This window comes from Anabrus simplex, chromosome 1, assembly GCF_040414725.1.
Source record: "Anabrus simplex isolate iqAnaSimp1 chromosome 1, ASM4041472v1, whole genome shotgun sequence".
NCBI classification, from domain to species: Eukaryota; Metazoa; Arthropoda; class Insecta; order Orthoptera; family Tettigoniidae; genus Anabrus; species Anabrus simplex.
Window position 1 is genome coordinate 444273793 of NC_090265.1, and position 11228 is coordinate 444285020.

The window sequence follows — 11228 nt, forward strand, 5'->3', positions numbered from 1 at the left end:
ATGGCTTGAATACTGTGATGCTCAAATCTAATCTATATAATTACACGGTATATCACCATTTCACAGCCTCCTCCGAGGGTGGATGAACGAATTGAGGTCAGGGCACTCTCTTGTCCTTGGGGTGAGAAATTGCCCCTAAAGGCAGATGAACCTATACATATTGGTCAACTGCACAGAATGGGAAAGGCAATGGGAAACCACTCCATTAAAGATCTTACGGATATCCCAAGTAGAATGCAACCATGGAAGCTGACATCAATGAGGAAACGTTAATTACTGATCATGGATTTCAGAACCCAAGGTCTGGCAGGAGAGGTAAGAGGGCTTCTCAGGTCATTAGCAAGCAAAATCCCTCTAAAGCCGCCATGAAGGTGGGAACATGGAATGTACGAGCCCTATTGAAAGCAGGAAAACTGGATGAAGTGAAAGACCAGATGAGGAAGAATGAGAGATATATTAGGTATGTGTGAGACAAGATGGGGAGGAAATGGAGACTTCTACAGTGATGAGTTTAGAGTAATTTATAGTGGTGGAGAGAAAAGAGGAAACCATGGAGTGGCAGTTATAATAAGAGGAAAATGGTCAAATAATGTTTGCAGTACCTACCATGTCAGCGACCGGTTAATGATGGTGAAAATTAATAGTGCACCTGTGGACTTAGTAATAATTCAGACATATTTCCCAACATCGGCTCATGACTTAGAAGAAGTGGAGACTATGTATGAAGATATTGAAGAACTATTAAAACTAACTAAAGAAAAAGAAAATGTCGCAAAAATGGGCAATTTTAATGCAATAGTGGGATCCCATGCAGGCAGCAAGACGGTAGGTAATTTTGGTCTGGGGGAAACAAATGAAAGAGGTGAAACTTTGGTAGATTTCTGCAGTCAAAATGATATGGTTATTACAAACACATTATTTGAAGTTCCTCTTAGAAGAAAGTACACGTGGGAGGCGCCAGACAAAAGACGATTTCAGTTAGATTATATACTAATGAAGCAAAGATACAGGAATCAGATAAAATCATGCCACAGCTACCCAGGTCCTGATACAGATAATGACCATACACTTGTGTTAGCCAAGTGCAACATTAGATTTAAAAGAACCACAAGATCTATCAAAAGGAAGTGGAGACTAGGACTGAAAGAAGCAGCAACAAAGGTGGCTTTTGAAGAACAAACCAATAGTAGATAATGGAAGTGATAGGCCAGTGCAGTGGAATAACTTCAAGATAAGGATAATTGAAGCAACAAATGACATTTTAGGAAAAAGGAAATTGGAGCCCAGAAAACCTTGGATGACAGAAGAAATACTAAACCTAATTCAAGAAAGGAATAAGCTCAGGAAGGAAAACGATGTAGATGACTACAAAAGGATTAAAAATCAGATCACAACCAAATGCAGAGAAGAAAAAGAGAAATGGATCAAAAACATTGCTGAAGAGATAGAAGATATAAAAAAGGGAAAACAGGATCAAGTTTATAAGAAAATCAGTTCCCTTCAGTACAAAAATAGAACCAAATCTGTAATAGTAAAAAACAAAGAAGGAATGTTGCTTATAGACAACGATAAGATACGTGCTCGATGGAAAGAATACATAGAAGAACTGTACGATGATAAGGCCTTAAAGAATGACAATAAGCTAATTGAAGACATCAATGAGTGTGGAAGAGAAATTCAAGGTCCTCCAATCATGAGACATGAATTTGAACATGCCCTTCAGAGTCAGAAAGAAGGAAAAGCAACCAGTGTAGATGACATCCCAGCAGAATTACTGAAAACTTTAGGTATCAACATGAAAGACCAGTTATTCAGAGTAATAAATGAATGCTACAAAAGGGGAATCGTGCCGGAAGACTTCACACAATGCAGAACCATTACCATACCTAAAATAGGAAGGGCAGTTGACTGCACCAATTACAGAACACTATCAATATTAACACATGCCTCCAAGATACTCCTTAACATAGTTAAGAACAGAATAAAAGGAAAAGTAGATAAGTATGTTGGAGAAGACCAATTTGGATTTAGAGAAGGCAGAGGAACAAGAGAAGCAATTCCGGCCTTACACATGTTATTGGAGAGAAGGATGGAAATAAATAGAACGACTTATCTTACCTTCATTGACTTAGAAAAAGCTTTTGACAATGTGAACTGGGAACTACTGTTTAGAACTATGAGGAAAATAGGACTGGACTGGAAGGATAGAAGAATGATTAATCAACTGTATCTGAACCAAAGCACAAAAAATAATCAATCAGGTAGAAGAAAAGGCCAGGATTAGGAAAGGAGTTAGACAAGGTTGTCCCCTATCACCGTATTTATTTCATATGTTCATTGAGGAAGCTATTTAGATCATGAAGGAGAAGACAAAGGGAATAAAAATCAATGGTGAAAGGATACATTGTTACAGATTTGCAGATGATATCATATTAATTGCAGACTCAGAAAAAGGAATGAATAGAATGCTGAAAGTCCTCTCAGGCACTCTTAAACTATGGAAATTATAAGTAAACAAACGGAAAATGAAAGTAATGGTAGTACGGAAAAATATGGAAGAAATTAAAACCAATATCAAAATTGATGTCGGAATTGATCAGGTCAAACAATTCTGTTATCTTGGTAGTATGATAACAGAGGATAACAGATGCTTCCTGGAAGTAAAGAGAAGAATAGCATTGGCAAAACAGGCATTTATGAGCAAGAAAAACATTTTAACCAGCACACACATGAATATAGGTCAGAAAATCCTTTGCAAAATCATTTGTATGGAGTACACTTCAGTATGGAAGTGAGAGTTGGACTCTGGGCAAATTAGAAAGGAATAGACTTGAAGCTGCTGAAATGTGAATATGGCGGAAAATGACCAGAATGAGCTGGACGGAAAGAAAAACCAACCTGGAAGTCTTAAGGGAAGTTAAAGAAGGGAGAATATTTTTAAACGAAATGGAAAATAGAAAATTAAAATTTATTGGACATGCCATCAGACACAATACTTTCATCACTAACATACTTGAAGGGAAAGTGCTGGGGAAAGAAAGGCAGAGGAAGACCTAGGATGAAGTATTTGGACTACATTAAGAAGAGGTTAGGTTGTGTCAATTACATGGAACTGAAACGAACAGCCAATGAAAGAAGAGTGGTTGCATCGACAAGGCATTAGCCTTTAAGGCTGGTAAGGCTAGGAACTTTCTATCGCGACACGTCCAGAGTAGATCATGTTGTGCAACATCTGTATCATGTATCCCATTTCGAATGGGAGTCCTGCGACATGCAACTTTTGTATCACGACAGACCTAAAAACGGAAAAGATGTCGCAGGACATCCCTGGGACTTATCGCGATACATGTGTTCCGCAACTTTGTCGCTTGGTGTGTACTAGCCTTGAGAATATTGAATTGAATCACCATTTCACCACCTGACGATGGAGCCTGGTCTTCCACTTTTTCAAAAGCGAGTGCATTTCTTTAGCAATTGTTTGCTACGGCCAGCTAATGTCTTTTCACTTTTTCTTTCAATACAAAAAACATAATTACTGATGACAAATATGTATCATAAAAAAAACACTTACCTTCATCAGTTTGCTTTCATTATACACTTCATCCCTTTCAGTTTCAGGAATCATCCTTAGCTGGCAAAACCAAGGAGACAGAAACATTGGCATCTTGTGAAACAAATGTGTGGGGTATTTTCCTGTATAAATGTTGGTAATCTTTGTTCAATTTCGTGATGGTTGCTTTATCACTAGGCAGCTGTTCACAATGACTGGTGAGATTATTAAACCATAGTAGCACTTTTTGAATTACTGGAATACTATCTCCTTCCAACTCATTTTTCCCTCTGTGGGTGCGGGCAGTAGAATACATCCTTGGTTTCCCCTGCCTGTCGTAAAGGGTGACTGAAAGGGGACTCCTGGGCTTTCATCTTCAGAGCGTCGGTTGGCGTCCACAGGTCTTTATCGGAGTCTCGCATTGCTTCCTCTTCGAATGGGAGTCCTGCGACATGCAACTTTTGTATCACGACAGACATCATGTCTTAAATATTGCATACCAATCTTTCTTCTTCTTCTTCCTCTTCCTCCTCTTCTTCTTCTTCTTCTTCTTCTTCTTGCTGCATAGGATCACTTTTGTCACCTTCATCTTTCCTACCTGACCTCCCTTGGTTAACTATTCCATTCCGATCCTGATGGTATTAGGTTTGCGAGGCCTAGCGAGACTTTGATTTTCCTGCTGTTCATGGCCCTTTCTATTCTTTTGCCGTTACCTTCATTCTTCCAGGCATCGGACCTCTTCGTGGCTTCTTTGAAAGGTTGAATGAGTTGGGGAATAGTTGGGTTAAAGAAACTCCCGATGCATGGCGACTTAAAAATGTGTAGTGAACAGCAAGAGGAAATCATTTTTGGTAATCATCCTTGCACACTTCTGTAGTTATGCAGCAGAATTATTATTTTACTTTGCTTCCTGAACTTCCAGTATAACTAATTGATAAATAGGACCGACAAGTTTATGACTTAAAAATGTTAGAAATATGCATTTACGGCCTAAAAAGGTTTGACAATAAATATGACTTAACATTTTTTGGTCACATTTTTGAGATCTCCAGAATCTTGCTGCTGTTAAATTAGGTATTCTGTTATTCTATCAGTTCCTCTTAGATGCAGTAGAGAAATTATCAGGTAGACTGCATTTATACAGACTTCTCAAAAGCTTTCAGCACTGTTGACCCTGATATCTTGTTGCAAAAAACTAACAGGTTATGGAATTAATAGGTCTCTCCTATCCTGATTGGCATCATGTCTTAAATATTGCATACCAATCTTTCTTCTTCTTCTTCCTCTTCTTCTTCTTCTTCTTCTTCTTGCTGCATAGGATCACTTTTGTCAGTCCATTGTTCAGGTCTAAAATAAGGAATCATTTTTCTGAACCTATCACTGTTATCAATAGAGTTCCTCAAGGATCTTGCCTTGCTCCCTTACTCTATACATAAAGGACACAAAAAAGAATTAAAAGTTAATTTTTCTGGATGATTATGCAAAAAATTTGTTAAAGTTAATTGTCCACTTTATTGTTTAAAACTCCAGGGTGATTTACATCAAATGAAAAAGTATTGTACACAAAATAAGTTTAAAATGAATCATGATAAATGTATTTTTTAACAAAAGGAACTTTCATTTCAGTACAAATTCAGTAATAACAACATTCTCATCAATCAATCGATCAGTGATAAATGTATTTAGGGCTGTCGTCCATGTGGCAGCTTCCCTTTCATTTGTTTACCTAGCATTTTCTTAAATATTTTCCAAGAACTTTGAAATTTATTGAACCTTTTCCTTGATAATTTATTCCAGTCCCTTCCTCCTCGTCCTATAAATGAATATTTTTCCCAATTTGTCCTCTTCATTTCCAACTTATCTTCATATTGTGACCTTTCCAATTAATGTCATGGTCATTGGAAAAAAATATATGCAAAAATAAACAGAACATTATTGTTTGGCTCTTGGGTACTTCCCAAAAGCCAATATGTAAGATCGATGTACTTGCAACATGTAGTAGTTGAGTTGAGAAAAAAATTATGCTGGTAAACTGTGTGTTTATCAACAAGGCGTGAGTCAAATCCGTTCAATTATATCTATTGTTATCCAGATACTCTTTGTCCTTGGGCAACCTGCAGCTATTGCAGGAATATTTTACAATAAATAGTAATTTCCGTGGTTTCCCATTTTCACACCAGGCAAATGCTGGGGCTGTACCTTAAGGCCACGGCCGCTTCCTTCCCACTCCTAACCCCTTCCTGTCCCATCGTCGCCATAAGACATATCTGTGTCGGTGCGACGTAAAGCAACTAGCAAAAAAAAAAAAAAAAAAAAAAAATAGTAAATAAATAATTTAAGCAAAGCTGAGTGGCTCAGACGGTTGGGGCACTGCCTTCTGACCCCAACTTGGCAGGTTTGATCCTGGCTCAGTCCTGTGGTATTTGAAGGTGCTGGCACGTAAAAACTCCAGTGGGACAAAATTTCGGCACTTCATTGTCTCCAAAAACCGAAAAAGTAGTTAGTGGGATATAAAAACATTATTTTTATTTTTACACATATTCAGGTACTGTTCGTCCTTGGGCAACCTTCGGCTGTTGGAGGAAAGCTGTACAGTAAATAATTACATATCCAAAATGGTGTCTTCAGCCTTATTTAAGAAACAAAATCAGAATTTGTTAGTTTCTGCTGTAAATTCAAACAGCAAAATTTCATGTTGCAGTTTCATGTGTTTTATTTTTGACAGTCATGTTGTTTTTGTCATGATTAGAAAAATGTACTATTCTGTTTTCTTTTGCAGGACTATGCCACTGATCGTTTGGAATCATATTTCTATCTCAAGAACAAACTTTTACATAACCCAACCCCATCAGGAGACTTGCGTGTTAAGAGAAAAATTACAGACCTAGAGGGGTGAAGTCATATAAACTGTAACTTAAATGAATGCCTGAAGCATTCTTCGTGAACAGCGGATGCATTTGGGAAGCCTAATGTCCTATGTATGTGCCCAAGAGATTATGCTAAGTCATCCAGGAAGCAGCAGAATGGGGCAGGATTTTACAGCCTTTTGCAGTCTAAAATGCTGTGCATGTTAAGTCCATTTTATATTTGGTCACCATTTAGGTAGTGATGATTATTATTATGGAAATTGCACAAAAATTGTTATTTATTTAATATGAAAGAGAATGAAGCATGTTGAGATTAGCTTCTGTGATAGGTCATGAAGACCCAGGGGAAATTGTTGATAATTCTTCTGAGCTACTTAATTGCTCAGTTCACGTATGTTAGTTTTCCCTTTATGGAGAACGAACATGACTTCATAATAGTTGGCAATATTTGCCACTTGGTTTGTACATAGTTTGAAGCGAAATGAGATGTATTTAAAAAAAAGCTTTACTCAAACTGTTGTATTCACACCAAAGAATAGGTTTGATTGTAATTGATATAAAAATTTTAGCAGCTTTTTATATAGTTAATTTATTTTTATTTGTCAGACATAAGCACGAAGGGAATCAGTCTGGATTGTGTGTTGTCTTCATACTTTTGTAAATAATAAATTCCAGTCTTTCAACAGTATTGTACAAAACACACGTTATGTATATTAAAATCTCGTTTTGTATATTTATGTACATGCTGTATGTTGGATATTTTGTATTTCTGTATACTTTTTTTATTTTCAAGGAATGTACAAATTGAATTTGAATAAATATATATTTCAGTCAGAGAATGAGCGTTCTGTTATACCATGAATTTTGAATTTCCTATCCAGGAAGGTGAACGAACTAAGAACTGAATAATATAAAGTATGGACGTTACAGGTGACTAAATTCATTTTTCATGCTCCATATTGACTATGATCAAAAGAAGAATCTGTGTGTCCACCTATTCAATACATACATACCTATCTCATAGATTATTTTACATAACTATAGTACGAGTTTACAAAGTGGTATAGACAGGACGGTTGCGATCACCATCACATCTTGCGGTGACTTTTTTTTGTTTTTTACTGTGTAATGGCAGAAAGGTGCGTGTCTTTGAACAACTGTTTTCTAGCCATGTACTTACAATACTCACCGTGTTAGAAGTGTAATCACATATTACCTTACTTTATACAGCAAAATTGGTCTAAATTATGTACGGTAATAACCTTTTATAAAAATCATGTTCAGAACTCTTAATTGTACAAGGTATATTATTTAGGGTTAGTTGTGCTACAATAGCACTGTCTGGCCCAGTGAGGAAAGCAATGGCAAACTACCTCACTCCTCATCTTGCCTAGTACGCCTCATTTTGGTACTGCCATTGGTTTTTGTGGTTTCCCTATAACTGCATAGCCTTTGGTGATGCTATTTGAGGATCCAACCAGCCTCTGGGCTGATGACCTAACAGACAGACCTTATTTTTAATTAATGCACATATTTTGTATGAGGGGGAGGGGGATCAGGATATATGGAATACAAGTAATGTTCCTTTCTTTGTATGTATCAATAGAGTATTTTTAACATTCATTAGAATAAGAACACGGTACAGAAACACGTCCATGTAAGGTAGATGTACAGTATTTAATAATACATTTCATTGAAATAAATAAATAAAGGGCGTGTGGCCTCTGAAGAGGCCTGGTGTAGGTTTTTGGATTTGACGCTTGATAGGCGACCTGCACATCTGTGAGAATGGAGCCCTACTGTCATAAATTCTAATGTTCAAGGCAGCAAACACACCCAGACCCTGAACCATCTCAGTTAACCAATTAATGTTACAATTCCCAACCCAGCCAGGAATCTAACCCAGGACCTCTTGGACCAAAGGCCAGCACTCTAACCATTTAACCATGGAGCCGGAGATACATTGAAATCAGCACACTGCACAGAAACACATCAATTTAAGCTAGATGTACAGTGTTTAATAACTATCATATAAATAATTGCACTGTGCAGGAAAATACTCCCTGTGGGTGGGGGTGGTAGAATTAACACCCACGGTATCTCCTAACTGCCTTAAGAGGCTCCAGTGGCTCTTAACTTGGGAGCCTGGGTTGGCAACGACGGGCCCCTTAGTTGAATCCGGGCATTGCTTCCACTCACTTGTGATAAGACTACAGTGACAACCTCATGTACAGTGTGGTGAATTCAATGAATTTTAATTAATTTTGTTAAATTTTGTACATATAGCCTACACTGGTATTTCTCTGCACAGGTGGTGGTTCCTCTATTAACACGTTCACTACCAGCTCCTCAGCGGGTGCTTTAAACCTCCAGCCCAGCCTTTTTAAATCCCCTCAGCTCTATTAATGCACTATGTTATATTAAATGTTACTGTAAGAAAACTATCGTAAGTACAATATTGAAATTTTCAACATACCTTTAGGATGATAACTAGTAGTGCTTGAGGCTGTGGTACTGGGTTTGACATTTTCCTGGATGGAGAGGCACGCCACACTTTCCACAGAACCACCTGGTTTTGCGCCGAATGTTGCTTTTCGCGCACACTCTGCACCGTGTAGTTGGGAAATTGTCTGATTTCATGCCTGGGAATTTATGAAGTACATGCTCCTTTATTTTCCCATCAAGTCGAAATGGTGGATCATTAGCCGGAGTTCGCTTAGGAGGCTGCACCGTTGGGCTACACATAGATTCTGACGAGCCTACTGAAGACTGAGATGGGACCGGTGACACAGAAATATTCGCGGCTTCTGATAGTTTTTTGAGTTCGGATTCGATTTTTGGAAAAGCCAGAATGCATTAAAAAATGTACACTGCAAAATGTCACTTCACCGTTTTTCGCATGAAAGGATACATTTCCAAATACTGGTCGGCTGTATCCATTCCGTGTATAAACTGATTATAATCAATGATGCTTACAGGTTTCATTTTTATTTTCCCAAACCTGTTCAGAACTTCGGCCATTTCTGCAGAATGTACTGTTGAAACCATGGTAATTACTTTTTTGTCCTTCCATGAACATAGCAATACTTCATTGTCCCTATCAAAAGTCATTTTCCCTGGTTTCAACTTCTTCAGCCTTTCACTGAATTCCTTAGAAAGTCCCCTATCCTGCCTTATTGTCCTAGATACAGCTGTTTCTCGTTCATGCAGTTCCTTCGCTAAGCCTACACTATTGTAAAATTTGTCCATGTACACTGTATACCCCTGGCCAAGGTAGGGATCTAACAAGTCAAATATAGTGTCTCGGATGTTCATGCCACTTGCATCATATATCTTCAACTTGCATATGTACCCTGCAGGGGATTCACACCATTCTTACTAAAATCCCATACTTAGTTATTTTTCCTGGATTATAAACTCGGAAACGCAAACAGCCCCTCCAAGATAACCCCCTCTAGGGACACCATGACCTTGACGTCGGTGTGGGGGCTTGTGTGCTTGTTGATCCCGAGGGCTGTGCCAGCACAGGGTTACCCGTGCTGGATTGGCCTCGGTGTAGGGCCAGACTAACAAGGTGTCCCCCGAGTTGCCTGAGAGGTGTCTGTGCTCTTTAGATTTCATAACTATTTCTACCCTTCTGTACTCACATTCTTAAATTTCTTTCCTCTTCCTGTCCAGCCAACCTCTCTGCCTCTGGTAGAATAGGATAGTATGGAGGTTTTATCCTCCCCCAATTGCAAGTTTCGGGTCGTAGCAAGGTGATGCATGGCTACTGGGAAAGTAGTTCTTAGCGGCCCAACCCAATCACAAGTTTCTGGTCGTGTCGAGGTGATGAATGGCTACTGGGAGAGTAGTTCCTAGCGACCCCCCTCCGGACACCGGGCGCCCTCTGGAGTATATAGCATTGCCTTCGGTACGTCAGGGCTCTGCCGAAGGTCGGCCTTTTATATCCCGGGTACTCGTGGGACATGTATGGTTTTTGAGTTTGATATTGGTTTTAATTCGTCGAAGGCTGCAGGCCTTAAAACTGCGTCTTTAAATTGTACCGCAAAGAAACGTAAACGCTTCAACAGAGCCAATGATTTGTTCAATAGGGAAACGTCTGAGGAAAATCTGCCTCGATTCCTGGTTGCCTCCAGAGTCGATGGACAGAGCTTCCTTCCAGAAAATCTGTTTCTAATTAGTAATGCTGTACAGGATATTGTTGGTGGAGAGGTTGATGAGATGCGGAAGCTACGAGACGGCTCCGTACTTATCAAGACTACTGCGGTTGTACAGAGTAAGAGGTTACTGGAAGCTACAATGTTCGGACCAGTACCTGTTAATTTTTTTTTTTTAATTTCGTGTGGCTATTTCTAGCCGGGTGCAGCCCTTGTAAGGCAGACCCTCCGATGAGGGTGGGCGGCATCTGCCATGTGCAGGTAACTTCGTGTTATTGTGATGGAGGATAGTGTTATGTGTGGTGTGTGAGTTGCAGGGATGTTGAGGACAGCACAAACACCCAGTCCCCGGGCCATTGGAATTAACCAATGAAGGTTAAAATCCCCGACCCGGCCGGGAATCGAACCCGGGACCCTCTGAACCGAAGGGCAGTACGCTGACTATTCAGCCAACAAGTCGGACACCTGTTAAGGTGGAAAAGCACAAGTCCCTGAACTCCATTAAAGGAGTCGTCTTTCACAGGGACTTAGTCAAAGCCTCTGATGATGATCTCATCCGAAGCCTTGCACGTCGGGGAGTTTCAGACGTCAAGAGGCTCAAGAGGCGTGTCGGAGCTAATCTTCACGACACAGGTGCTTTCATACTCACCT

At 39.3% G+C, this 11228-nt stretch overlaps 1 protein-coding gene across 2 annotated transcripts in view; it reads left to right on the plus strand.

Annotated features, from left to right (window-relative positions):
- LOC136856931 (choline/ethanolamine kinase) overlaps nt 1–7256 on the plus strand; it is a 146279-nt gene extending 139023 nt beyond the window's left edge. For both annotated transcript variants that reach the window (XM_067135194.2, XM_067135195.2), the window contains exon 8: nt 6330–7256. In XM_067135194.2, the coding sequence (XP_066991295.2) occupies nt 6330–6446 (117 nt within the window). In that variant the 3' untranslated portion in view covers nt 6447–7256. The remainder of the gene's footprint in view (nt 1–6329) is intronic.
- Nucleotides 7257–11228: the final 3972 nt, after the last annotated feature.